Source organism: Sceloporus occidentalis, unplaced genomic scaffold (assembly GCF_023333645.1).
Source record: "Sceloporus occidentalis isolate IW3139 unplaced genomic scaffold, rSceOcc1.0.p SCAF_2, whole genome shotgun sequence".
In the NCBI taxonomy this organism is placed as follows: domain Eukaryota; kingdom Metazoa; phylum Chordata; class Lepidosauria; order Squamata; family Phrynosomatidae; genus Sceloporus; species Sceloporus occidentalis.
The window spans coordinates 1,364,789-1,388,718 of NW_028316982.1; the positions used below are offsets into that span (position 1 = coordinate 1,364,789).

At 43.6% G+C, this 23,930-nt stretch overlaps 1 protein-coding gene across 1 annotated transcript; it reads left to right on the forward strand.

Moving 5' to 3' along the window:
• Window positions 1-5,550: 5,550 nt before the first annotated feature.
• On the forward strand, window positions 5,551-23,257 carry LOC149317847 (cytochrome P450 2J5-like). The gene is made up of 9 exons (XM_089508559.1): window positions 5,551-5,721; window positions 8,113-8,182; window positions 8,910-9,059; window positions 11,204-11,364; window positions 13,951-14,127; window positions 15,582-15,723; window positions 17,276-17,463; window positions 19,989-20,130; window positions 23,067-23,257. Exons 1-9 carry the CDS (start codon window positions 5,551-5,553, stop codon window positions 23,255-23,257), a joined length of 1,392 nt encoding a protein of 463 aa, XP_089364685.1.
• Window positions 23,258-23,930: the final 673 nt, after the last annotated feature.

Genomic DNA, 23,930 nt, shown 5'->3' on the forward strand with positions numbered 1-23,930 from the left:
TCAGCATAGCATGAGGCTGGATAGCCATCTGTCAGGGATGCTTTGATTTGGATTTCCTGCATGGCAGGGGGTTGGACTGGATGGCCCTTGTGGTCTCTTCCAGCTCCACCATTCTATGATTCTATGACTATTTGCACACAGCGATACATCACACCAGCCCTACTGGCTCTCATACTGGGAGATAGGTGGGATATAAATACAAACAAATAAACAAGCAAACAAACAAATCATGTAACACCCTCCCCCAGAATAGCAACATTGCATGACACATGTAATTGTAATGAATAGGTGGCATTGCGGGATGTACAGTGCACAGGGCCAGCTCTAGGTATTTGGCTACCCCAGGCGAGAAATATTTTAGCACCCCTGTCGCCCCCATAATGTTGTTTCCTTTGTTGAAGCTAAACATGACATAAAACCTAGGTTCCAGTCTTTCGTCACAGTATTGAGAATTAGTCAAAAAGCCAATTAGGTTTTTACAGGTTATAGCCTTTTTTATTGCTGTGACATTTGGAAGGAAGTTTCATTTATTGCCTTTTATAGAACAACATTCTTTTTCTGATTTCTAATTGCATAATGATAAAAGGCATAGGATACAGGGCTGCTGTGCCCCCCTCTCCCCTAAAATAATGGAATAATAAATAGAGTACTCACCTAAACAACTAAAACTTCCTTTTTACTCAGTTTAAAACTTGTTGCATGAATGTGACAAAGTATTAAATGTACTAGGCAAGCATTCAAAATTAAATCAAAGCCGCTCTGGCCCGGTCCAGACGGGTGCGATAGGTCACCCTCGTCACATGTGAGGGGCGGCGCTTCTAGACGCCCCTCGCATGTGACAAGAGCATCAAAATGGCAGCGTCTTGTACAGATGGGCGCCGTCATCATTACGTGACGGATGCCTAGCGTCCACATGTTGCGGCGCCATTGTGACGTAGCAAGTGCACCATTGGCGCACTGCGGCATCATAATGGTGCCACAAGAAGAACCCACTTTTGGTCCACGGGGAAGTCCCACGGCCTGGAGGCTGCGGCCTCCCCACGGACCAAAGCTGGGTGCCGGGAGACTGTCCTTTTTGGACGGTCTGTCCTGTGCCTCTGATAGCCTTTAGGGCTGAAGGGTGGGGTATAAGTACTCAAATAAACAAACAAACAAATAAATAAAAATCAGTTTGTTGTAAACAGTAAAGTCAAGATGACTGGTGACTGGCATTCCATGTTGTGGCACCAAGCGTAAGGCGGGTTTAGGGGCGGTGAGAGGAGAGGGAGCTGTTGATCTTGAGGTTACATTCAAGATGCATGTGGAAGACAGATGATGTACCATGTGACAGTACCACGGACACAGGGTGACGCACACTCATGTTTTGGCCATTGTACAAAGAAACCGTCATACAGTAGCTTGCTTTTACGTCACTTGCTGTAATGAGTTTTCACTTTAATATTGTTTAATTATGCAGAAAATTATACAAAAAAGCTGCCACTCCGCCCCTAAATTTTGCCGCCCGAGGCAGCTGCCTAATGTGCCTATACGGATGAGCCAGCCCTGACAGTGCACAATACATGACGCACAACCACAACATGCAATATATAATGCACAACTACAGTGCACAGTATATGATACACAACAACAGTGGAACACATTCTCTCGGAGTATGGTGGGGTCTCCTTCCTTGGAGACCCCACAGCAGAGGCTGGATGGCCATCTGTCAATGGGGATGCTTTGACTGAGAGTTCCTGCATGGCGGCCCTTGTGGTCTCTTCCAACTCTACGATTCTATTAATTACAATGGAGAAGACACAACTGCAACACACAATGCGCAATTCTCTTAGGGATATATGCATGGATAAGTATTGAGCCAGCGTGGGGTCTAGTAATTCAAGTGCCAGACTACAACTCTGGAATATAGGGTTCAATGCCTGTTTGGCAATGGGAACCCACTGGGTGACCTTTGGAAAGTCACATTCTGTCAGCCTCAGGGGAAGGCAAAGGCAAACCTCCTCTGAACAAAATATTGCCAAGAAAACCCTATGATAGGTTTTCCTTAGGGTCACCATAAGTTGGAAATAACTTGACGGCGCACACACACACACACACACACACACACACAAATATTCCTTATGATGCTTTAATGGACCCTGCAGGGGTCCGGATTCCCTCCCTCCCTCCCTCCCTCCCTCCCTCCCTCCCTCCCTCCCTCCCTCCACAGTGGCCCAGTGGTCCTTTACTGTAAACCCACTGAAGCTTCCCCGCATGGCTATTCCATGTTTTGCAGCAAGCAGACAGGATTGGAGAAACATCTGGCTACCTCCGCAGATGCGCAATCCTGATGACAGTACTGAGATCCACTGTAATCCTCCAGGGTTCTGAGAACTGCATTCTGCAGCTGGCTATGGAGAGGTAGCCATGTGCATCTCAAATCCTGGCTTAATACCAGAACACCTGGAATGGCAAAGCGGGGCAGTTTGGGGGCTTTACAGCAAGTCAGGGGGAGGGAATATAGCTAAGTGTAGCATAAGTCCGCATGTATATATTTACACTATGCTGAAGGGATTTTGGACTGTGTCCACAATGGGAAACCACAATGTGCAAAGATAAGGCAGGGAGGAACATGCTGTCCATGCAGCTCTGCATCCACTACCATTCGCAGAATACATCCGTTGTGCAACAATGACTTTTTAGCCCCATGTGAAGAGCGTGACTTGCACCTCTGGGAAATCCAATAACATCCAAACAGTGATACCTTTATTGGGACAACCAAAATGCACAGTTACATGTTGGCATTAAGCTAACCCTGCCTAATAGGAGTAGGGTTGCCATAACCTGGCTGTAACCAGGATTATCCCGGTTTTGGCAGCCCTGGGCCCCTCCCGTCCCGTGTATCGCCAAAAACTGGGACAACCCCAGTTGCAGCAGGGTTGCGGCGCTTGACCGTGCTGCCCTCCTCCTCCTCCACCATGCGGAGGAGGAAGAGGAGGGCCGTGTGGCCTGGGGTGGAGGAGGCGAAGGGGGAAGCCCTGCGTGGCCCTCCCCGCCTCCCTGCGCAGCCCCGCGCCACCCACCTCCTTCTCCTTTGCCTTCTCCGCCCCGCCCCCAGGCCACGCGGCGCATGGAGGGGGGGAGGAGGGGGGAGGAGGAGGAGGAGGAGGAAGAGGAAGGGGGGAGCAGAAGGAGGAGGTGGTGAGTGGCCAGAAGGCTCAAGGTTTTATTTAATTTTATTTTGCGTGCTTTAATTGCTAACAAGTCTCCCTTGCTTTGACAATGATAGTGTGATGATGATGATGACGATGATGATGATGAGAGTCAGCTTGAGAGGCATGCAGGCACTGTTTCAGAAGCCGAGAGAGTGTCACCTTTCAAAGTGTGTTTTGGGTGCTTTTAATGCTAACAAGTCTCCCTTGCTTTGACAGTGATAGTGTGATGATGATGATGATGATGATGATGATGATGATGATGATGATATGAGTCAGCTTGAGAGGCATGCAGGCACTGTTTCAGAAGCTGAGAGAGTGTCACCTTCCAAAGTGCCTTTTCTATGTGTTTTTGGTTCTGAGGCAAGGCCAATGTAAATTGCTGTGATTTTTACAAACCCATGCGCAGTGAAGAAAAACCAAAGTCCCTTGGTCACACTTCTGAGAAGTACACTTGGTGCAAGAACGGTGAAACCACCTTGACATGTTCAACATGCATAGCCATGTTAAACCATGCTAAGTGTTAAACCCAAGGGGTTTGGTTATGGAATAAGCCTCTGAAATATGCAAGAGTCCATGTTAAGTAAAGCCATGTTCAATGCCCAAATGTGCTGTCGTGTGTGTTTTGGAATGGAGGTTGGGGGTGTTTGGCCAGAAAGGGAAGTACATTTCTTCCATCTGTCTAGAAATAATGCCCAAATGTCCTCCATTTTGATCATGCCTAAGAAACATGCATTTATATTAACATTTTTTTAAAACCATCAATTTTTTTCGCGTGTCCTCCATTTGGGAAAAGTGTCCTACATTTGAAAATGTTGTCCTACATTTGTCCAGGTTGGAGGTCCTGACTTATGGCAACCCTAAATAGGAGGCACCAATACCTGAAAGGCACCAGACCCTTTATGATCCTGGAAGCCAAGGAGGGTCAGCCAGTACCTGAATGGGAGACTACTGCCAATGAATATCAGGTGCTGAAGGCAATATTTCAGAGGAAGGAATGGATAAAACCACCTCTGACTATTCCATGCCTAAGAAAACTCTTTGCAATTCAGGGCATCACTATAAGACGACAGATGACTTGAAGGCCATACACACAGAGAGAATTAAATGGCCTAATCCCAGTGAAAGTGCACCCATTATTATTATTATTATTATTATTATTATTAGTGTTATTTATACCCCGCCTTTCCACAGGAGTGTGATCAAGGCGGCTTACAACAGAATCTCAGAATACAAAGCAAACAATGCACAGGGAAAAACAGTTGTTAAGTGGTGAGTCAACATGAACGCAAATCCCATTGATTGTATGGACCCACTTCAGTAGGAACTACCAACAGGATTTAAATCCATGATTTAATCTCTTTACATGAATTCCAGAGGAATTAAAAAATCAAATCAATACATTAAATCAATAAATTAAAATTAAATTGCTTCCAGGGGAATTGATTCCGCAGTCAAACAGCTCTTATAGTATAAAGGTTCTTCCTAACATTTAGGGGCAATCTCTTTTCTTGTAATTTGAATCCATTGGTTTGTGTTCTAGGCAGTGTCTGAGGCTGCATCCACCTGCAGAAATAATCTGGTTTGACGCTGCTTTAATTGTCCTGTTTCAACGTTCAGGAATTTAAACAGAACAATAAAATTAATTTTTTTAAAAAATAAAAAATTGTTTTAAACAATTTAAATAAAATTAATTTTTTAAAATGTAAAACAATTTAAATTCTGTAAATAGCAGCGCATCCCCAGACCTTATCGATTTGACAGGCCTTTGCAAACCAGGAAGGTCTGGGAATGTCATGCTGTTTAAATTTTAAAACTCACAACTGTTTTAACTTTTAAAATGAGTTAATTGTTTTTTTAAATATTTTATATTTATACATTTTAATGCTGTATGGTTTTTAAAATGTATTGTTTTAAATCTGCTGTTTGCCTTTAGTCCCTATATTGGGAAAAAGGCGGGATATGAGAAAATAATGATAATGATAACGATAACGATACTGATAATTCTGAGGTTTGTTTAGCCATCTCTATCAGAGAGCTCTGGTGGAACAACAAACAAAAATGAAATGAACGCAACTCCATTGGAGGCAGCCATGGCAGTTAAAGCAGTGCCAAACTGGATTAATTCTGCAGTGTAGATGCAGGCTTAGTAGTAACACAGCCTTGCAAGGTTTCATTCCAGGGCTGCTAGTATACGGCGTGAGGCTACTTGCTGCCTACTCTCACTGAACCAATGGATTACATAAAAGGGTGTTGCCAGAAGAGTGAAGGAACTGGCGATGCAAAGGATGAGAGCATTCAAGGGCCATTCAAGAAAGCGCATTGCACAGAACTGGGGACCAAGGACAGAGGAGCCCCAAAGATGCTGGCTATGCGGCTATTTTGGACGGCTCTGTTGGTGGGTCTCCTGGTCCTGCACTTTCTGCGGCAGCTGTGGTCTCGGAGGTCCTATCCTTCTGGACCTCTTCCTCTTCCTCTCATGGGAGGCATGTGGCGGATCGCGACCAGACTTTATCAAGACACTTTCCTGAAGGTACCTCTTCCCAAATAATTGATTTATAAAAACAACCACAGCTGGTGATGGGAACGGTGAATTATTTTCTTCCAGGGCTGACACTGGACAAAACGTGATTTAGATATTACAGAACCATTGTACATCTCTTTGTCAAAACTCCTGATTGTTTGCCAGGTGTGACGCATCCTATAACATGATGAGGATGATGGCGGTGGTGATGATGATGGTGATGATCCCACTTTCCCTCACCTCCCAATTGGGACTCAGAGCAGCGTACAATTTAAAAGAATATTACAATGAAAAACATAAAAGAGAGCATTATCATTATATGTCCAAAAGGCTCTTGGAGGGCTGACAAATTGTTAACTGAATATTTCCCTGCCTTCAGGCTTACAATCTAAAAAGGCAAGACACAAAAGGAGAAGGGAATGGCAATAGGGAAGGGGGAAAGTCCAGCAGGTCTCTCCCTCTAGCACCTTTCAGACTCAATGAAAGAAAGGAGTTGGCAGCAGGAGCTTTCCTAGACTTCAGTCTACTTCTTCAGATGCATTTAGATCCAACAATAACAATAATAAGAAGTAGAGAGATCTTGCAGCCCCTTTGAGACTCATTGAAAGAAAGAGGTTGGAAGCAGGAGCTTTCCTAGTCGTCAGCTTCTGCAGATGCTTTTGGAGATATCTGTTCCATCTGAAGAAGTAGACTTGCATCTAGGAAAGCCCATGCTGCCAACTTCTTTTTTCATTCAGTGAGTCTCAAAGGTGTTACAAGATCTCTCTACATACTATTATAATCACCATTATTATTATCATTGTTGCATCGAAATGCATCTGAGGAAGTAGACTGAATCTAGGAAAGCTCATGCTGCCAACTTCTTTCTTCCAGTGAGTCTCAAAGGTGTTACAAGGTCGCTCTGCATAACGAAGTACAAAGTACAGCAAAGAGCCCTGTGACACCTTCAAGACTAAGGTGTGTATTCCTGCATGTCCTTACTACTCTCTTAATGAGTGGTTCTGCGATCACTCAAACTGGTCCCACTCCTGCTGCCTCAGAGGCGGGTGAAGCTCCGCGTGTGTAAACGTAGGCAGATGAAACAAAGAAGGAACAACACCGGTATTTCTGCATGCTTCCCTCTGGTTTCCTTCCAAGCTGATGTTCCAGATGGTGCAATATGTCCTAAATGCTGCTGCATCATAAAGTCAAATCTACCCCTTCTTTTTCCAGGAGAATATCGGACCCATCCCATTTAGGTACCAAACGCATCCCAATAACATTCCCCAATACAGGCTGCATCTGCACTGCAGAAATAATCCACTTTGATACCACTTTAACTGCCATGGTTCAATGCTACGGAATTCTGAGAACTGTAGTCTGTTGTGGCATCAGAGCTTGCTGACAGAGAGGGATAAATGTAGCTCAGAACTACAGTTCTCATAAGTCCACAGCACTGAGCAGTTGCAGTCAAACTGGATTATTTCTGCACTGCAGATGCAGCCAGAGAAGGGGAGCATTCGTGGCTTATTATAAGGAAAATAGAGCAAAGACAACCTAAGAGGGTTGTTGTTGTTGTTGTTGTTGTAAGCATTTGTTTGTCTAGAGACTGTACCTTCCAACATTTCATAGATAAAAACTGGGACACGTGGGACCAAGCAACAGTAGAGTGTGGTCAAGGGGGCTAAATAATAGTGAAGAAGGACAGACAAGCTGGAAGAGGCTGCAGCAGTTTGCTTTTGCCTTAGTCTATTAGGAAGGCCAAGGTTCAGGTCCCTCCTTTCCTTTCCCGCCTGCAGAATTAATCCAATGGAAAGTACTTTTGCAGCAATTGAAGTAAGCTGAGGACAAATGAGGAAAGTGGGAGGAGCAGAAAGAAGCCAGGACATTTAAAACGCAGCCGAGAAAGTGGAATGGTTGAGGATTAATCAGGGTGGACCTTGCAAAATCAGGACAGTACGATGGAAGCAATAGCAGCTGATGTCTCTTATGTTGGTGCAGTGGCAAATTTGCTAAGATTGTTAGCCTGGATTTCAAAAGAACTAGCCCAGCTTGCTAAACTCCATTCCCAAAACAGGTCAAGTGCCGTGCCTTTACAATTTAGTCTGAAACCTAGGGTGCATCTCTCCTGTAGAAAGAATGCCATCTGACCCCATATTAAGTGCTGTAGCTCCCTCCTGTGGAATCCTGGGATTTGTAGTTTTACAAGGTCTTTGGTCTTCTCTGCTTGGAGAGTGGTGGAGTCTCCTTCTTTAAGCAGAGGCTGGATGGCCATCTGTCCCAGGGAGGATGGCTTGGATTGAGAGTTCCTGCATGGCAGAAGAAGGGGCTTGGACTGGATCAGGGCCCTTGGAGACTCTTCCAACTCTAGGGTGCTATGCCCCTGTGTAACATCTCTCTCTCATTTGACCCCAATGGCAGCTGAAAAAGGAGCCCGGAAACAATGAACCATCTGCGACTCCGTTCCTTACCGCTGTAACAAATGAGAAGGGTAAGTTATTATGAAGAGCGAGAGCGTTTGCTAGTCTTTTTGCCAGAGGCATTATACATTTTTTAAAAAGAGAACAATCAAAGTCTCTGGTTAGGATGATGAAAAGTTTGCTTGGTTTAGACTCAGGCTACTAAATGAATATTTGAACCAGAGTGCAATGTTGTTAACAATATTCTCACTTCCCTGAATTTTGTGGTGCAATATAAAACCCCATCATAGGTTTATCAGAAATGACTTGAAGACACACAACAACAACAACTTTTCTAATATAAGCATACATGCAAAAATGCACAGTTTACTTGCTGTAACTGCGCATGTTAGTGAAAATTGTATGCACAAATTTGTGTTAATTTTCATGCTTATGAAAACATGTGTGAATTCTCCTGAAGATTTTTTTAAAGTTCACAAATTGATGAAAAACCAGGGCAGAATGATATAGTCCTCTCCTATTAAAAAGTGTTTGTGTTGTTGTGGTTGTTGCTAACTGCGCTGTCATGCTGACTTTGACTTATGGTGACTCTGTGAATCAGAGAAAGGCAAAGAAGAAAGAGCAAAGCAGGCCTAATGTTAAACTACTTAAAATATGGGACACAGCACCAGCCATACCTGGAAAAGTGGATGCGGGTCTATGAAAGTGTATCATTAATGAATTGGTTAGTTAGTTTTAATGGTGCCAGAGACGTTTTTTGTCTCTTCTTTTCCTCCTCTTGATTCTTAATGGTTGCAGATCTTGTGTTTTCCAATGGAGACATTTGGAAGCAGCAAAAAAAGATTGGGCAAGCAACTATGCAGAAGCTGGAACATGGGAAGAAAAGCATGGAGCATCAAATCAAAGAAGAGGCCCAGAAGCTGGTGGAGACATTTGCATGCGCAAAAGGTATGTAGCGTTTGGAGACGATGGCTGGCATGTCTCCTGCTCCGCACAAATTTTGTGCACCATCTCTGCACACTTCACAGTGCAATTTGGAGCATTTCCCATTGCTGTTCTAATAGGATTCAAACTGGTTTATTTGTCTGTGGTGCAATGCTCATATGAGACCACTGTGTCCTAATGTCAACTGTCCTGACTTGGCAGGAGAGTCCATATTAATCCTCTCACTTTTTCAGCTACTTCTTAAAATGTCCCGGTTTCTCTCTTCTCCTCCCACTTTCTTAATTTGTCTTCAGTGTACTTCAGTTTCTGCAAACTGAATTCAAAGTGCAAAAGTAATTTACACTCAATGATTTTTTTTTGAACAGAGGAGGAAAGGGAAGAAGTCTTGCTCTTCCTAGTATGTTCAGGTAAAAATTGGCTGCTGCAACCCTTTCTCAGTTTGTCTTATTAACATTTGCTTTCTTTAAATATAGATATAGAGAGAATTTTTTAACATACAAACCAATATCTCAAAATAAACATCACATACATTAGTCTTCAATTCATTGTAATATATTACAAGTACCCACTCCCTTTCCCCCTTTTCCTATTCTATTTAATTCATGCTTTCCTTTCCCCTTCCTTCCTCCCAACAACCTTCTTTTCTACATCTTCTTCCTATTTTCTGTCCTTCTTTTCAACCCTCTTGTTTCATTCTACCTTTCTTTATCTTTGTTTCTTATCTTCCATTTTCTCCATATCCTTCTTACTTCCAATCCTCAGTTTCTTAACATACCCATACCTTCATTCAACATAGCAAAAAACCTTCTTATCCCTTCTCACCCATACATTGCCTGATCTTCCATTAAATTAATGTATAATCTATTGTTCTTATCTCAGGAGTGGAGTCAGTTCCTATAAATTCAACTAAGCAGTGGATGCGCTTCCCTTCTTGAGCCTCCAAACAGGCTCAGGATCACTTCTGCCATCTTTGGCTTCACCATCTTCCTCTGTGAAATACTGAAGGATATGCTGCGTAAATACAATATAGCTGCGGAAGCAAGTAATGGCAGCAAGGGGTGCAAAAACCACATTGCGAGGGACAAAATAAAGGAATGAACCCTGAAATTAATACTGATTATCTATCACTCCAGGACAATGCTTGACAATGCTATGATTCTAAAACAACTGGTCCCTTTGCAGTCTGTTACTGAGGGCTTTGGAAATCCATACTTGGTCTTTTGGGGTGCGATTGCAAAGGTGGAAACCTTTATAGTAATAGATTTAGTACAGGTTGAGTCTCCCTTATCCAGATCCCAAAATCAGAAATATTTAAAACAATTGTTGGGTGGCTGAGATAGTGACACTTCGGGTTTCTTACAGTTCAAGGTAGACAGAATTATTTAAAAATATTGTGTATATAAGGTATATACGAAACAGAAATGGATTTTGTGTTTAGACCTGGGTCCCATCTCCAAGATATCCCATTATTTCAAAATCCAAGAAAATTTCCAATGTCCAAAGACACTTCTGGTGCCAAGCGTTTTGGGTAAGGGAGACTCAACTGCATGGTTTCCAGATGAGAGAAAGGTGGGATATTAAATGCATAAGTAACTCTGCCAACAGGTCATAAATAATATCATCTGACCCCAAATGGCCCTTCCTCTCAAAAGGTCTCTCAAGAAAGGATTGCTATATTGGCTACTTAAAATCCTGGGTTCAGAACCGAAGCTATCCTATGAAAGCTCTAAAACGAAAGGCAAGGAATTCGAACTGGACAATGACCTAAAGCCTTTGCAGTTTTACCCTATTGAAAATGAAGATTGCATTTTAGTACGATAGAAACAGCCGCCTTTATGGATTCTTTGGAGGGTAGTTGCATACTCCTAGCAGGACCTCTACAATTAAGTTTAAAAGATTATTTGGAAGAACCTTGATCCCAAGGAGAGCTATTTGCTTGACAGACTTCTAGATTCTGCGCTTTGCATTATCAAATGATTTTTTTTAAAGCTCTCCCAAGAAATGAATCCTGGGGTCTCTGTATAATGTACAGTAAAGTAAATATGGATGTCTCCCAGTATAGAAATGTTTTCTTATCCCCAGCATGAAATTCTCAGCAATAAGAGGAAAGCAATTTAAAAATGTCTGCAAATGGCTTGCGTTTTCAGGACAGCCTCTTGACCCTTTGTTGCCTGTTGCTAATTCTGTCTGCAATGTGGTATGCGCTGTGGCTTTCGGACACCGGTTTCCCACAGATGACGAGACTTTTCAGAGACTGGTCAAAGACATTGACTTGGCCTTAAAAGCTGGAGGCAGCTTCATTTATGCAGTGAGTAGTCTTTTGCTTTCCTGCTCAAACAGAAAGGTCTCAATAATAATAATAATAATAATAATAATAATAATAATAATAATAATATAGTTTATTTGTAACCCGCTTTTCCAAAATTTTGATCAAAGCGGCAAACAGTTATTTATAAAAACATTCCAATAAAATCAATTAAAAACAGCATTAAAAGCAACATAGTAATACTAACAACAAAAGGGCCAGATGGAAGGGGAAATTGATATATACAGTCCGGGGTCATCAATGAAAAGGGGTAAGAGAAGATTTTTCACGGTGGGAAGGCTTGGGAAAAGAAATACGTCTTCAGATTCTTTTTAAAAAGAGCTAAGGATGTGGTGGAGCGAAGCTCATCTGGGAGACTATTCTTGGGGCCATGATAGAGAATGCCCTCTGTGAGGTCCTCAAATAGCGTGTCACTGGGACCTCCAACAATTTCATCCCTGTTGATCTGAGTGTGCGGGGCGGATTATATGGGGAGAGGCGGTCCTCCAAGTACCCTGGGCCCAAGCCATTTAGGGCTTTATAGGTCATTACCAACACCTTGTATTGAGCCTGGAAGCGAATAGGCAGCCAATGAAGATCTTTCAAGATGGGTGTTATATGGTCAGACCTGGAACAACCAGCGACCAGCCTCGCTGCCATATTCTGCACTAACTGTAGCTTCCAGGTTTGGTACAAGGGTTGCCCCATGTAGAGAGCATTACAGAAATTCAATCGAGAGGTTACCAGAGCATGTACCACCGTTTCAAGGTCCCTCTGGCCTAGGTAGGGTCGCAGCTGGCGTATCAGCCGAAGCTGATAACAGGCACTTCTGACCGTCGCATCCACCTGAGAAGTCAGGTGGAGCGATGAGTCCAAAAGCACCCCCAGACTGCGAACTGAGTCCTTCAGGGGAAGCGTGACCCCATTCAGGACAAGTGGACAAATTTCCTTTCCAGGGCCAGGGGAACCTATCACTAGTACTTCTGTTTTCTCTGGATTCAGACTGAGTCTGTTTTCCCTCATCCAGCCCATTACTGACTCCAGACAGGCATCTAGAGGAGAGATGCCATCCCTGGTCACTGCATCAGTCGGAGACACAGAGAAGCATATTTGGGTGTCATCAGCGTACTGATAACACCACGCCCCGTGTCTCCGGATGATCTCTCCCAGAGGTTTCATGTAAATGTTAAATAGCATGGGGGACAGAATCACTCCTTGAGCTCATACCCAACTACTGGCCTTCAGAGAGCTTCAGGGGTTGGAGTTATGCTTGTTGTTGCTATTTGCCATTAAATCCACTTACTCAACACATGAAATGTGGTTTTGTAGAGCTTGGTTTTTCAAAGACAGCATTGCAAACCTTTAGGGAGTAGGGAATGAACATACAAAAGACAGGAATGGTTTGCACTGAGAATAGGAAATACAACTACATCCTGCCATGAAATATTGCACTGTAGGAGTGCGCCTACTTGGAGTGCCAGCCACCCAGGCCTTCTTTCAGGATGCTCCATTCGTTTCCCTGCCACCTTCATTCCCAAAAGAAATTCAGAAATCTGTTCATGCTCGGTCCTCGCTGGGCTGTTTGGTGGCTGCCTCCATAGGAGTAGTCCCTTTTTAAAAATGTATTTATGAAAACCTTCACTTCTCTAAACATGCCTATGCTTTCCTCTTGTGTCTCAAGGTCCTCTTTTGGCTAAATTCCCCCTCAGATGGTGCAGAGCCTCTTTCAGAAGAAATGATTTGCCGGAAGGAAGGAAGGAAGGAAGGAAGGAAGGAAGGAAGGAAGGAAGTCCCGTCCTTAATTCCTGCTTCCAGCTTAGAATCATAGAATCATAACAACTTTGCCTTATGGTGAATCATATTCTATGATCCTATGATCCTATGAATGAAAGACCTCCAGGCCCCTCTGCCATTGACAGCAATGCTCAGGACTTGCAAACTCAAGGCCTCCATGGCTCCCTTGGTTGAGTCTATTGCTGCCTTTCAAAAAACTGTAATGTTGTTGTTGTTGTTGTTGTTGTTGTTGTTATTATTTATATAGTGCTTTAGATTTGCACAGGGCTATACATAAAAACAATAAATAGATAAGAGTAAACCTGCCTATGGCATACAATCTAAGAGATAATAGGATAATGCTTATAAAATACAGAGCAATATAGGAAATGGTACAATAAACAGGCAACGAAAAGAACATCAAATAGCAAATGATAATCACGCAACGCCTGGGAACGCTTCTCTGAACTCTGAATGTGGTCTTCCTTTTTCCTACTGCCTTCTACATTACCAAGCATCATTTTCCTTTCCTCATGAGTCATGTAATCTCATGGTATGTCCAAATTGCAGCAGTCTCAGTTGAATCATTTTGGCTTCTAGTGAGAGTTCAAGGTTTGCTTTTAAGTTCCATTCCTTCGTCTTTTTTAACCAGTCCTTGGTATTTGCAGAACTCTTCTCCTGCATCACATCTCAAATGAATTTATCTCCTTCCAGTGAGCTTCCTTCACTGTCCATCTTTCACATCCATTCATAAAAATGGGAAATAACTGCATCCAGGATAATTCTGACCTTGGTTGGTATTTATTGCCCCTGCAGCTTTATCGCTTGTTCCCGAGGGCCATGAGATGCCTCCCAGGACCACAGAAGAAGGCCTTGTCCTCCAGGAAAGCGGTGCTTTCTTTTGTAAAGAAGGAGATAAAGAAACATAAGGAGTGTCAACTACGGCACGAACCCCAGGATTTCGTTGATTTCTACCTAGTCCAAATAGAGAAAGTGAGTATCCGTTTTGTGTGTGAACTGGTGGTCCAATGATATTCCCTACTAAGGATGGAGAGCAACATCTCAGGATTCCCTTCCACAAAAGGACTTTCTGACCCTTTGGAAAGTTATACATTTAGCTCCCCTCTTTCCTTGAAGCACTTTGTTCTTATTAATGTCAGTCGCAAAGCAGATTATACAGTTGGCCCTTTGCAGCTTTGACTTTTACAGATTTGATTATTTGTGGTTTTGATTAATATGTCTCTCTAGGACTCTCTGGGTCCTCCAGCGCAACTCTGCCAGAAGTTGTGCTGCACAACCTAGAAGTCCCTAGAAAAAACACTTCTCTAGGCATTTGCAAGACCTCCAGCATGATTCAACATCTGGCAGATGTTGACAATAGAATTGCACTGGAGGACGTGGAGATTCCTAGAGAGGCATTCTCTTAGGTAAAAATAAAACAAAAAATATTTGTTGTTTTCCACATTTATGGGGATCATTCACTCCTAACCCGAGCAAATGTGCAGGACCACTGTAATCCCTACATAACCATGAGAATACAGGTTGCGTATCCATTCAAACGGATCCAAAATCCAGAACGTTTTGAGTGCCGATATGACACTTCACAGTAGCGGCTAAAGCAGTCCGAAGGAGGAGGTGGGCAGCTACCAGGCCCCCTGGAAATCTACTATATTTTCCCCCTAAAGGCTGGAAAGAGATGGACAGAGACACAGATGGAGAGAGATGTAAGGATCTGTGAAATGGTGGGAAGTGTGGATTCACATCAAGCACTATGCTTGGATTCCAGCCATTTTGCAGATCCTCACATTTCACTTTTTCCAGTCTTGCTTTTCTTGTGTGTCTCCCCAGTCTTGCAAATATACACACTATGCTACTTGAATCCCAAAATCCCAAATGTTCCAAAATCTGGGTGGGGGGGGGAATCTGAACTCTGAAATACAGTCGTCCCTTCTTATCTACAGAAGATCAGTTCCAGAGCCTCCCCGCAAATAACAAAAAAGTCGGACCTCAAGTCCCATTGTTTTCTATGGCAGCACAGCTTGCGCAAGACCGCTGGTGCAGCCGCATGCATGTGCCTCCATTACAAATGCTGGGGCTTGCTGTCTATGGAAGCTCAAATCCACTGATGGCAAGCCTGCAGATAAGAAGAGCCCACTGTTCTTCTGGCCCCAAGCATTTCAGTCACACTGCAAAATTATAACACTATGATTACACTTTAACTACTAGAGTCCTGTATGAAATTCTGGGATTTGCAATTTAGAGAAGGATATTTAGCTTTCTCAGCCAGAGAGCTCCAGTCACCAGACTAAAAACCGCAGGGTTCCACTGAATGGAGCCATGGCAGTTAAAGAGCAAAAATGCACAATTATTGTGTAGTAACGCAAATGGGTGAAAGCATAGGCCTGAGTTTATTTGTGATAATGCTGTCTTCCTATTCCTGATAACAGGCCAAGGGTCGTGTTGGCTCCACTTACGATGAAAAGCAACTGGCTGAGTGTATTCTTGACCTCTTTATCTCAGCCACAGAGACTACTGCCACTTCTCTGCAATGGGCATTGCTCCTCATGGCAATTCATCCAGATATCCAAGGTGAGGAAGGACTCTGCAGTGGGAACATGGGCTGGTTTTGATCCTAATAGAAAACAATTAATGAGTCTTTATACACTGGCCTAAAAGGCTGGCTGGGGCGTGGAGTCGGGGTGTAGCGCCTCCACAACGCACAACGCACCACATGGTGTGCGGTGTCATGGCACTCCTCTGGTGCTGCATCTGCACAATGCATATAGACACCGGGCCATTCCCAAATAAATTCCCTGGCCACAGATTGATTACCCCCTCCACCATGTATTTTAAATTCTTTTTTAGGGGGGGATATTGTAATTTTACGTATTATATTGTATGTGGGCGTTTTAGTGTGAGCCGCTCTGATTGTCTTGCTACAGAAGAGCGGGATATAAATACAAGATTTATTATTTTATTTTTTAAAATTTTTATTGCACCTTTTGAAGGGTGCAAAAATGAGCTGCTTTTTGCGGCTCCTTTTTGCGCCCTGGAAAGGCCAGATCAGGGCCACGGTGTGTGGTTGCCATGGCCCCAATCTGGCTGAAATATCCCCAATGTTACTTTTCAGTAGTTGATTGCGATTCCTTTACAACCGGCCTTTCAGGCGCCCCTGTCATGTGCGAGGGTTGCCTGGAGGGCAGAGTGCCCATATGCCCCACAACCTTCACACGTGAAGAGGGCATGCTGTGCGGCGGCCGCAAGGTGCTGCGCAGGACTTATGAAACAAGTGTGCCAGTTATACTGCCATCACAGCTTCAAAAGAACCCGCTTTTTGCAGGTTCTTTTTCCACCGGTGGGAAGCGTCGCCATTTGGCGGCTGAGGCTTCTCTCCAGTGGAAAAACAGGCGCTGGCAGGCTGCCCTTTTTTGGCGGTCTGTACTGTGCCTACGATAACTTATTAATATAGTTGACTAGTTCATGAGAGCCTCAAATTAGGAAATTAAAAAAAAAACACTCGCACTACCAATCTTAAACGTTGTCTTAGACATCTCAATTAATAAATTAGTATCGTTTCAAAGTAAGAAGATTTTTAGAAAGGGGTTGGAAATGACTTGAAGGCACACAAAACATGCACATATTTTGACCATATTTTCAAGCTGTGGATGGTTGAATCTATGGCTAAAAAAAAATTCAAATCAGCTTTGAAACCATTCTGGGAGCTCAGTCGGGGAGTCTGGTCAGCAGCAGGGGTCAGTACACTTATTATTATTATTATTATTATTATTATTATTATTATTATCATCATCCTGCCCTTCTCCCAAGGCTGGGACTATCAAAAACTCCAGTCTATCCCTGGTCTTCAGATTCTTGTATCCACATTAAGTGTGATTCAGTTCCCTAATAGTTAGTCTAGCTAGGTTAAGATGGTCTTTATAAGCCACAGATACTGAGTTTGGTTTGTGGAGTTGGTTCAAGAGACGATACGCAGTTGAAAACATCTGTAATGTGGGATCTTTGCCATTTTCTGTAATAGAACAATGTGTAATAATTTGATATGGAATGCCTCCTGAGTTCCTTGAGATAAACACATTGTCCAAAATAAAGCCGATTTCCTCTTCCCTCTCTCCATTTCCCTCAGATAAAGTCTACAAGGAGATGGAAGATGTTTTGGGCCCCTCTCATTCCATCGCCTATCAAGACTGGCAGCAGCTGCCCTATACCTGCGCAGTTATTCATGAGATCCAGCGGAGCAAATACGCCTTCCTTTTCGGAATAATCAGGCAAGCTGCAAAGGATGTGAACCTCTTTGGTTTCCTCATGCCCAAGGTATGGAGCAGTTAAGGGAAGCCACAAGCTCTCTGTGGGAATGACAGCCACCCGCATGGGAAATTTTGGATTTTGGAATATTTCGGATTTCATAACTCCAGATAAGGGAGACTCAATCTCTATCCTTTCCCCCAAACTGTACTTTTGATCTGAGCCAGCATCATGGGGAGAAAATCCTTCAGGTACCAATTCAGAAGCTTTCCTCATTCCATTATTTTCATTGACTGATGAAGGCAAATTGATGGACAAAGGTAGTTTTGGATTTTCCAATTATTATTATTATTAACCATTATTTATGAAGCGCTGTAAATTTACACAGCGCTGTACATACGATCTTTTTAGTTAGACGGTTCCCTGCCCTCGGGCTTACAATCTAAAAAGACACGACACAGAAGGAGAAGAGAGTGGTGGAGGGAAAGGGTAAGAGGTCCAGCAGTTCCTCTCTACCTCCAAGGCCTGGACCAAGGCAGATGGACTGGAGGGAGGGCTTGGGTTCTTAATGGATGGTTAATCTTCATCCAGGGAAAATACATACTCTCAAGTAGGATAATGCATATACAGTGCATAGCAAGACAGGAAATAGTTCGATAAACAGGCAACAAAACACCAAATAGCAAGCGACAATTATGCAATGCCTGGGAAGGCTACTCTGAACAGGATGGTTTTCAGCTCCGTTTTGAAGCTAGTTAAAGAAGTGATGGCTCTTGCTTGTGGAGGAAGAAGGTTCCAGGAGTGAAGGGCAGTGAGTGAAAAGGGGTGAATCCGAGATGGGGCAGAGGAAATCCTGGGCTGAGACAGTAGACCTTGACTACCAGAACGGAGGGAACAAAGGAGTGGGAAGGTGAGGAGAAAGAAGGTCTGACAAGTAAGGAGAGGCCAGCCCATGGAGGGCTTTGAATGTCGACAGCAGGAGCTTATACTGAATCTGGAAAGGGAGGGGGAGCCAGTGAAGGGATGCCAAGACAGGAGAGATGTGGTCAGAGCGGTGGGTGGAAGTGATCATGCGTGCAGCTGAATGCTGGACAGAGATTAAAGGATGGAGGTGAGAGAGAGGAAGCCAAGAGGAATTGCTTGAAGTTTCATCTGAGAGAGCACTGCAGGCTACTCACCTTCCTTGATCAGGGAAAGAGAGAAGCAGGCAAACTCTACTCTCTCTCGCTCTGTGTGTGTGTGTGTGTGTGCGCGCGCGCATGCATGAAGTGTTAGGTGTGCAAAGGATATACTGGGGAACCACATGTCAACAGTGGATGTCCCCATCAGCTTTGAACTGAGGCCAATTCTGCCATTTGTTGTTGTTGTTAGCTGCCCTGGAGTCGGTTTGTCCTCATGGCGACCCATGGATGAGACACCTCCAAGAATCCCTCTCTTCCGCTGCATTCTTGCCCAGAATAACCCCCTGATTGAATCACTCCACCTGGTTTGTGGTCTTCCTCTCTTTCTTCTACCTTCTACCTTTCCTAGCATTGTTCTTTTTTCTAGTGACTCATTCCTTCTCATGATGGGAGCAAAGTACAACAGTCTCAACTTGATCCTCTTTGCTTCCAAGGCAAGCCCTGTTCTGCTCTATTCTATTCAAGAACCCATTTGTTTGTCTTCCTTGCTGTCCATGGTATCTATCCTTAGTATCCTAAGCGCCACATTTCAAAGGAGTTGGCTTCCTTTCTGTCTGCTTCCTTCACTGTCCAGCTCTCCCATCCGTAAATGGGGACGATGGGGAATACAGTGGCCTGGACCATTCTGACTTTGGTGCTCAGTTGTATGCCTTTGCTCTTCAGGGTCTTTCCCAGTCCTTTCATAGCTGCCTTTCCCATTCCTAGCCTTCTTCTTGTTTTTTGACCGCAGTCTCCATTCTGTTCAGTGTTTGATCCTAGAGATGGGAGTTCTTTCACTATTTCCATTTCCTCGTTGTCCAGATTGAATCTGTGCATTTCTTCTGTGGTCACTATTTTTGTTTTCTTTATGTTCAGCCTCAGAGCTGCCTTGGCACTTTCCTCTTTGACCTTATTCCTTATTCACTGTTCCTGAATACCTTCTGCTAATATTATGGTGTCATTGTCCACATATCTTGGGTCCTCCTTTTTCTGACTCTCATTCTGCTTTTCTTATGATGTGTTCAGCATGTAAGTTGAACAAGGAAGGGGATAGATGCAGCCTTGTCTGACCCTTTGCCTCTTGGGAACCAAATTCTGACAGTGGCCCTCTTGTCCTGAGTACAGATTCCTCATGAGGACTGTATCAGATGGAGTGGCACCCCCAGCTCTTTCAGGGCCTTCCAAATCTTTTTGTGAGCTATACAATCAAATGCTTTGCTGTAGTCTATAAAACACATGCTGAGTCTTTTTAGAATTCTTTGGTGCACTGATTATTGGTTCACATATATACAATTGTGCAGCATTTATTACAGAAAGACAATCAAGGAGGATGAGAGCTGTGTGTATTAGAAATGTGGAATTACTAGCACTGTAACAGTAAAGTTCAAATGTGAAAAGCATGCATCCTGATTCAATTTCTTTCCTCCACTTCAGGGAACATTTATTAATCCAAATCTGAACTCGGCTCTTCTTGATCCCAAGCAATGGGAAACACCTGAAAAATTCAACCCAAATCATTTTTTGGACAAGAGCGGAAAATTTGTAGCCAGAGAAGAATTTCAGCTATTTGGATCAGGTAAATATGGAGGAGACGTTTGACTGTGTGGAGTTTATCACACTGTGGCTAATTTTGGCACCAAATAGAGATTAAAGTGCATTTAAAGCATTGCACAAATAAAGTGGAAATGGTGAGTAATTGCTCAAATGATGATCACATGCAATTGAACAAATAAAGTGATATTGGAAATGTATTGTCTTTGAAACCCAGAAAGTAAAAAGATGTGCATTAATGCTTCTTTGTGACCACTTTAATGGTGAGTTTTGTGCAATGTTGTGTGAAATCATTTTGTGTAATTATGCAATTTTCCTGGGATATTCATGGGATAAACTTCCGATCTCCTTCGTGTGACAAACTCCTATGTCTTGTTTGTTTCAATGAGACAAAACTTTCTGTAAGGCACATCTGGGCAAAATGTGGCCCTAGGACCACATGAAGCCCCCAAGGATATTTATGGGGCCCTTGTCTTCTCCAGACTTCCCAAACAGAGCTTTTCCTGCTGCCTGCCCCAAAGAAGGGGTGGCATATTGCCTCTCCTGGAATCGCTTCTGTTAAACTGGTTGAGATGGGGAGCTGCATTTGTAAAATCAATATCTGTATACTTTTGCTTTTCTTTGTACAGTCTGTGTAGTCTGTAGAGGGTCCCAGGGCAGAAAAGTGGCCCCTGGACCCACCACAGTTGCCCAACCAAATCCTTCACCACACCAAAGCAAATCAAACCAAATTCAAAGCAAGACAATGACTGAGATTCTGTCCCTGCAGAATCGGCTTAAAGTTCTGTCTAAGCAGAGATCCTCCCAACATGGAGATTTAGTGGCCAATGGAGAGTAGGAGACATGCCAGAAATGCCCAGTTATGTGCATATAGCCAGATGCATACCAACATCAGGGTCTGGGACCTCTGGCAGACCCCTGGGACATCCTAGAGAAGGTCTTTGTTGTTCTGCACCTGGCTCTAGGGACATAGGGCCATGTCACACTATTACAGCCGCGTGATTCCACTTTAACTACCAAGACAACATCCTATGCAATTCTGGAATTTGCACTTTAGGGAGGATTGTTTACAGTTCCCAGACTAAGACTTCTGGTGTCTCAACAAAACTACAAAACTCATGATACTATAGGATGTGGTAATGGCAATTAAAATGGAATCAAGTTACAGGTTTTGTTGTAACTCACAGTGTAAGCTGTTTTGGGTCCCATATTTGGAGTAGAGGTGGGATATATTTTCTTTTTCTTTTAAAAACACACACACTGGAATTGCATAGTATGACCCCCCTCCAAAAGGAGGCAGGTGAATCTTGAGGGGTTGAGGGTCACTGAGTAAGTGAAGTAGTATGTTACTACTGCCTTTGCAATGACCAAAGAGAGAGAGGGGGAGAGAGAGAGAGAGAGAGAGAGAGAGAGAGAGAGAGAGAGAGAGAGAGTGTATATGGGTGAACATTGCAGTCATAACTATGACAATGGAGCTCCATCTTCATTACTAAGGAGTTTATCACAAGATATGGATTCCATGCAGAAACTGAATTTAAACTGCAAAAAACCCGCAAAAGTGGGTAGTTTTTCAGATGACGTCAGGGGTTAACCTGAACAGAAAGTGGACAAAACCCACCAAAGAGGGTTGATTTTCACATGATGTAAGGGTTAATGAGCAGTAACGCGGCGTTAACCTGAATGGAAAGTAGACAAAACCTGCTCCTTTTTACTTTTGGAAAATCCCAAAAGTAGAAAGAAGCAGGCTTTGCTGAGTTTCCATTTGGGTTGATGTTGCATTACTGCTTATTAACGTGTCTGAAAATCAACCCACTTTTGTGGAGGTTTTCCAGATTTTTAAATTCAGTTTCTGCACATGATCCATCTCATGTGACAAACTCCTAAGTTTAATGATGCCACCCCCTAAAATCCAACATTTTCAGCCAGGTAAGGTTTCCAAGGTACTGCAAACCAGTTGGCTGGGAAATGACAAGTGCAGTGCTCTCCTGGTCCTGGGTTCCATTCAGAACAAGCAGATGGAGAGAAGTCACAATGGCTTCTCTCCACAGGCCCCTTGGCAGATATCATTTCCCAGCACCTAGATCTGCAGTGCCCTGGATGCCCTTTCCTTCGAGTGCTGCCTGGCTGAAAACGTAAGATTTCGGGATCATGTTGGGCTGTTATTGGCCATAAAGGTGATTCTCCAAAGTTGTGAAATTATTATGTCTGACTTATGCTCGCATAAGTACTGAACAGGATGCAGCCTGGATTTATCCTTGATTTATGCTATTTATGCCAGCCAGTGTGACACATAGGTTTATCACACAGGCCCCTAGAACGGGCCTGGCGTGGAACGAAAGGGAGCAGGATGGAATGGAAGTGAGCCAGGGATGCAGTTTACCACACACTGGAATGCCAACATTGCCTCCAACGCCAGACATTCCCATTCTGTTCCCAATCCATCCCAGAAGGGGCAATTTCTGGGAACTGTTCAGAAGCGTTCCCGAAAATCGCTCCCTCTGGGATGAATCAGGAACTGAATGGGAACGTCCGGTGATGTTGGCGTTCTGGTGTATTGTAAACTGCATCCCTGGCTCACTTCCGTTCCCATCCTGCTCCCTTTGGTTCCGCTCCAGGGCTGTTCTAGGGGCCTGTGCGATAAACGTAATGGAGTGTTGGACTATGGCTCTGGAAACTAGGGTTCAGTTCCCTGTTTGGCCATGAAACTCACTGGGACAAGTCACTTGCTTTCAACCTCAGGGAAAGGCAAGGGCAAATCATCTCTGAACAAATCTTGCCAAGAAAACTCCATAATAGGTTCACTTTGTGGTTGCCATAAATCAGAAATGACTTGAAGGCACACAACAACAACAACAAGCGTGCCAGCCTACTGTTGCACTGAATGGATCTCCTGAAGAGCATGGTTATTATGAGTCACGGTTGTTTTGATTCATCTGCTGCCTTTCCCTGCTTCTTCCGCAGGGGATCCCACATGTTTGGAGGAGCAGCTGGCAAGGATCGAGCTCTTCTCCTTCTTCACAGCTCTGCTGAAGGCGTTTCGTTTTCGGCTGCCAGGAGGAGAGAAGAAACTCAACACAGAACCGAGGACAGGACTGACAACGTATCCCCATTCTTATCAGCTCTGCGCTCTTCCACACTGTCAGGCATCATAAATTATAACCATGACTGGAGTTGGGATGTAAAAGAAATTTGCCCAAACTGACATAATTTACAAATATATCCAATGAATAATCTGAAGGATGGTTGACAAAAATTTAAAGACATCTTCTGGTTACACAAAACTGATGGGGGACCTATCTCTGACAGTTACATTTTCATGAAAAGGAAATCTTTGTTGAATTGTGTCACTGCAGAGCCTATCCTGATGCAACCTTTGGGTCTGAAAAGGTTATGCATCTTTGCTGCAAAAAACAAATGTAAGAAAACAAAACAATGTTATTCTCCAGGGAGAGAACAGATGTGCTAAATTAATTTAATATTATGAGACTTCTTGGGGAGTGGTACCAACAGCACAACAACAGCACTTGCCAACCAGTCTCTACCTTCAAGTCTCAAGTTCTTCTAAGTCATTTTGACAGTGGGACACACTCCTTCCGAGTCTGGAAGGGTCTCCTTCTTTGGAGTTTTTTTAAAGAAACAAACAAACAAAAACCAACTTCATTTATATACCGCTTCATACCAAACTAACAGTGTCTAAGTGGTTTACAAAGTGTAAGTGAATTGCCCCCAAAAATCTGGGTACTCAATTTAGCCACCTCCTCAGAAGGATGCAAGCCTGAGTCAAGCTTGAGCCCTTTTGTTGGTACTGAACTCACAACCTTATGG

Bases quoted from the DNA above. Each gene is read 5' to 3' on its own strand.
- LOC149317847 (XM_089508559.1), top strand. From the start codon at position 5,551: ATGCTGGCTATGCGGCTATTTTGGACGGCTCTGTTGGTGGGTCTCCTG. The intron at 15,724-17,275 runs GTGAGGAAGGAC...CATTTCCCTCAG, and splicing joins AATTCATCCAGATATCCAAG to ATAAAGTCTACAAGGAGATG. The intron at 17,464-19,988 runs GTATGGAGCAGT...CCTCCACTTCAG, and splicing joins TTGGTTTCCTCATGCCCAAG to GGAACATTTATTAATCCAAA.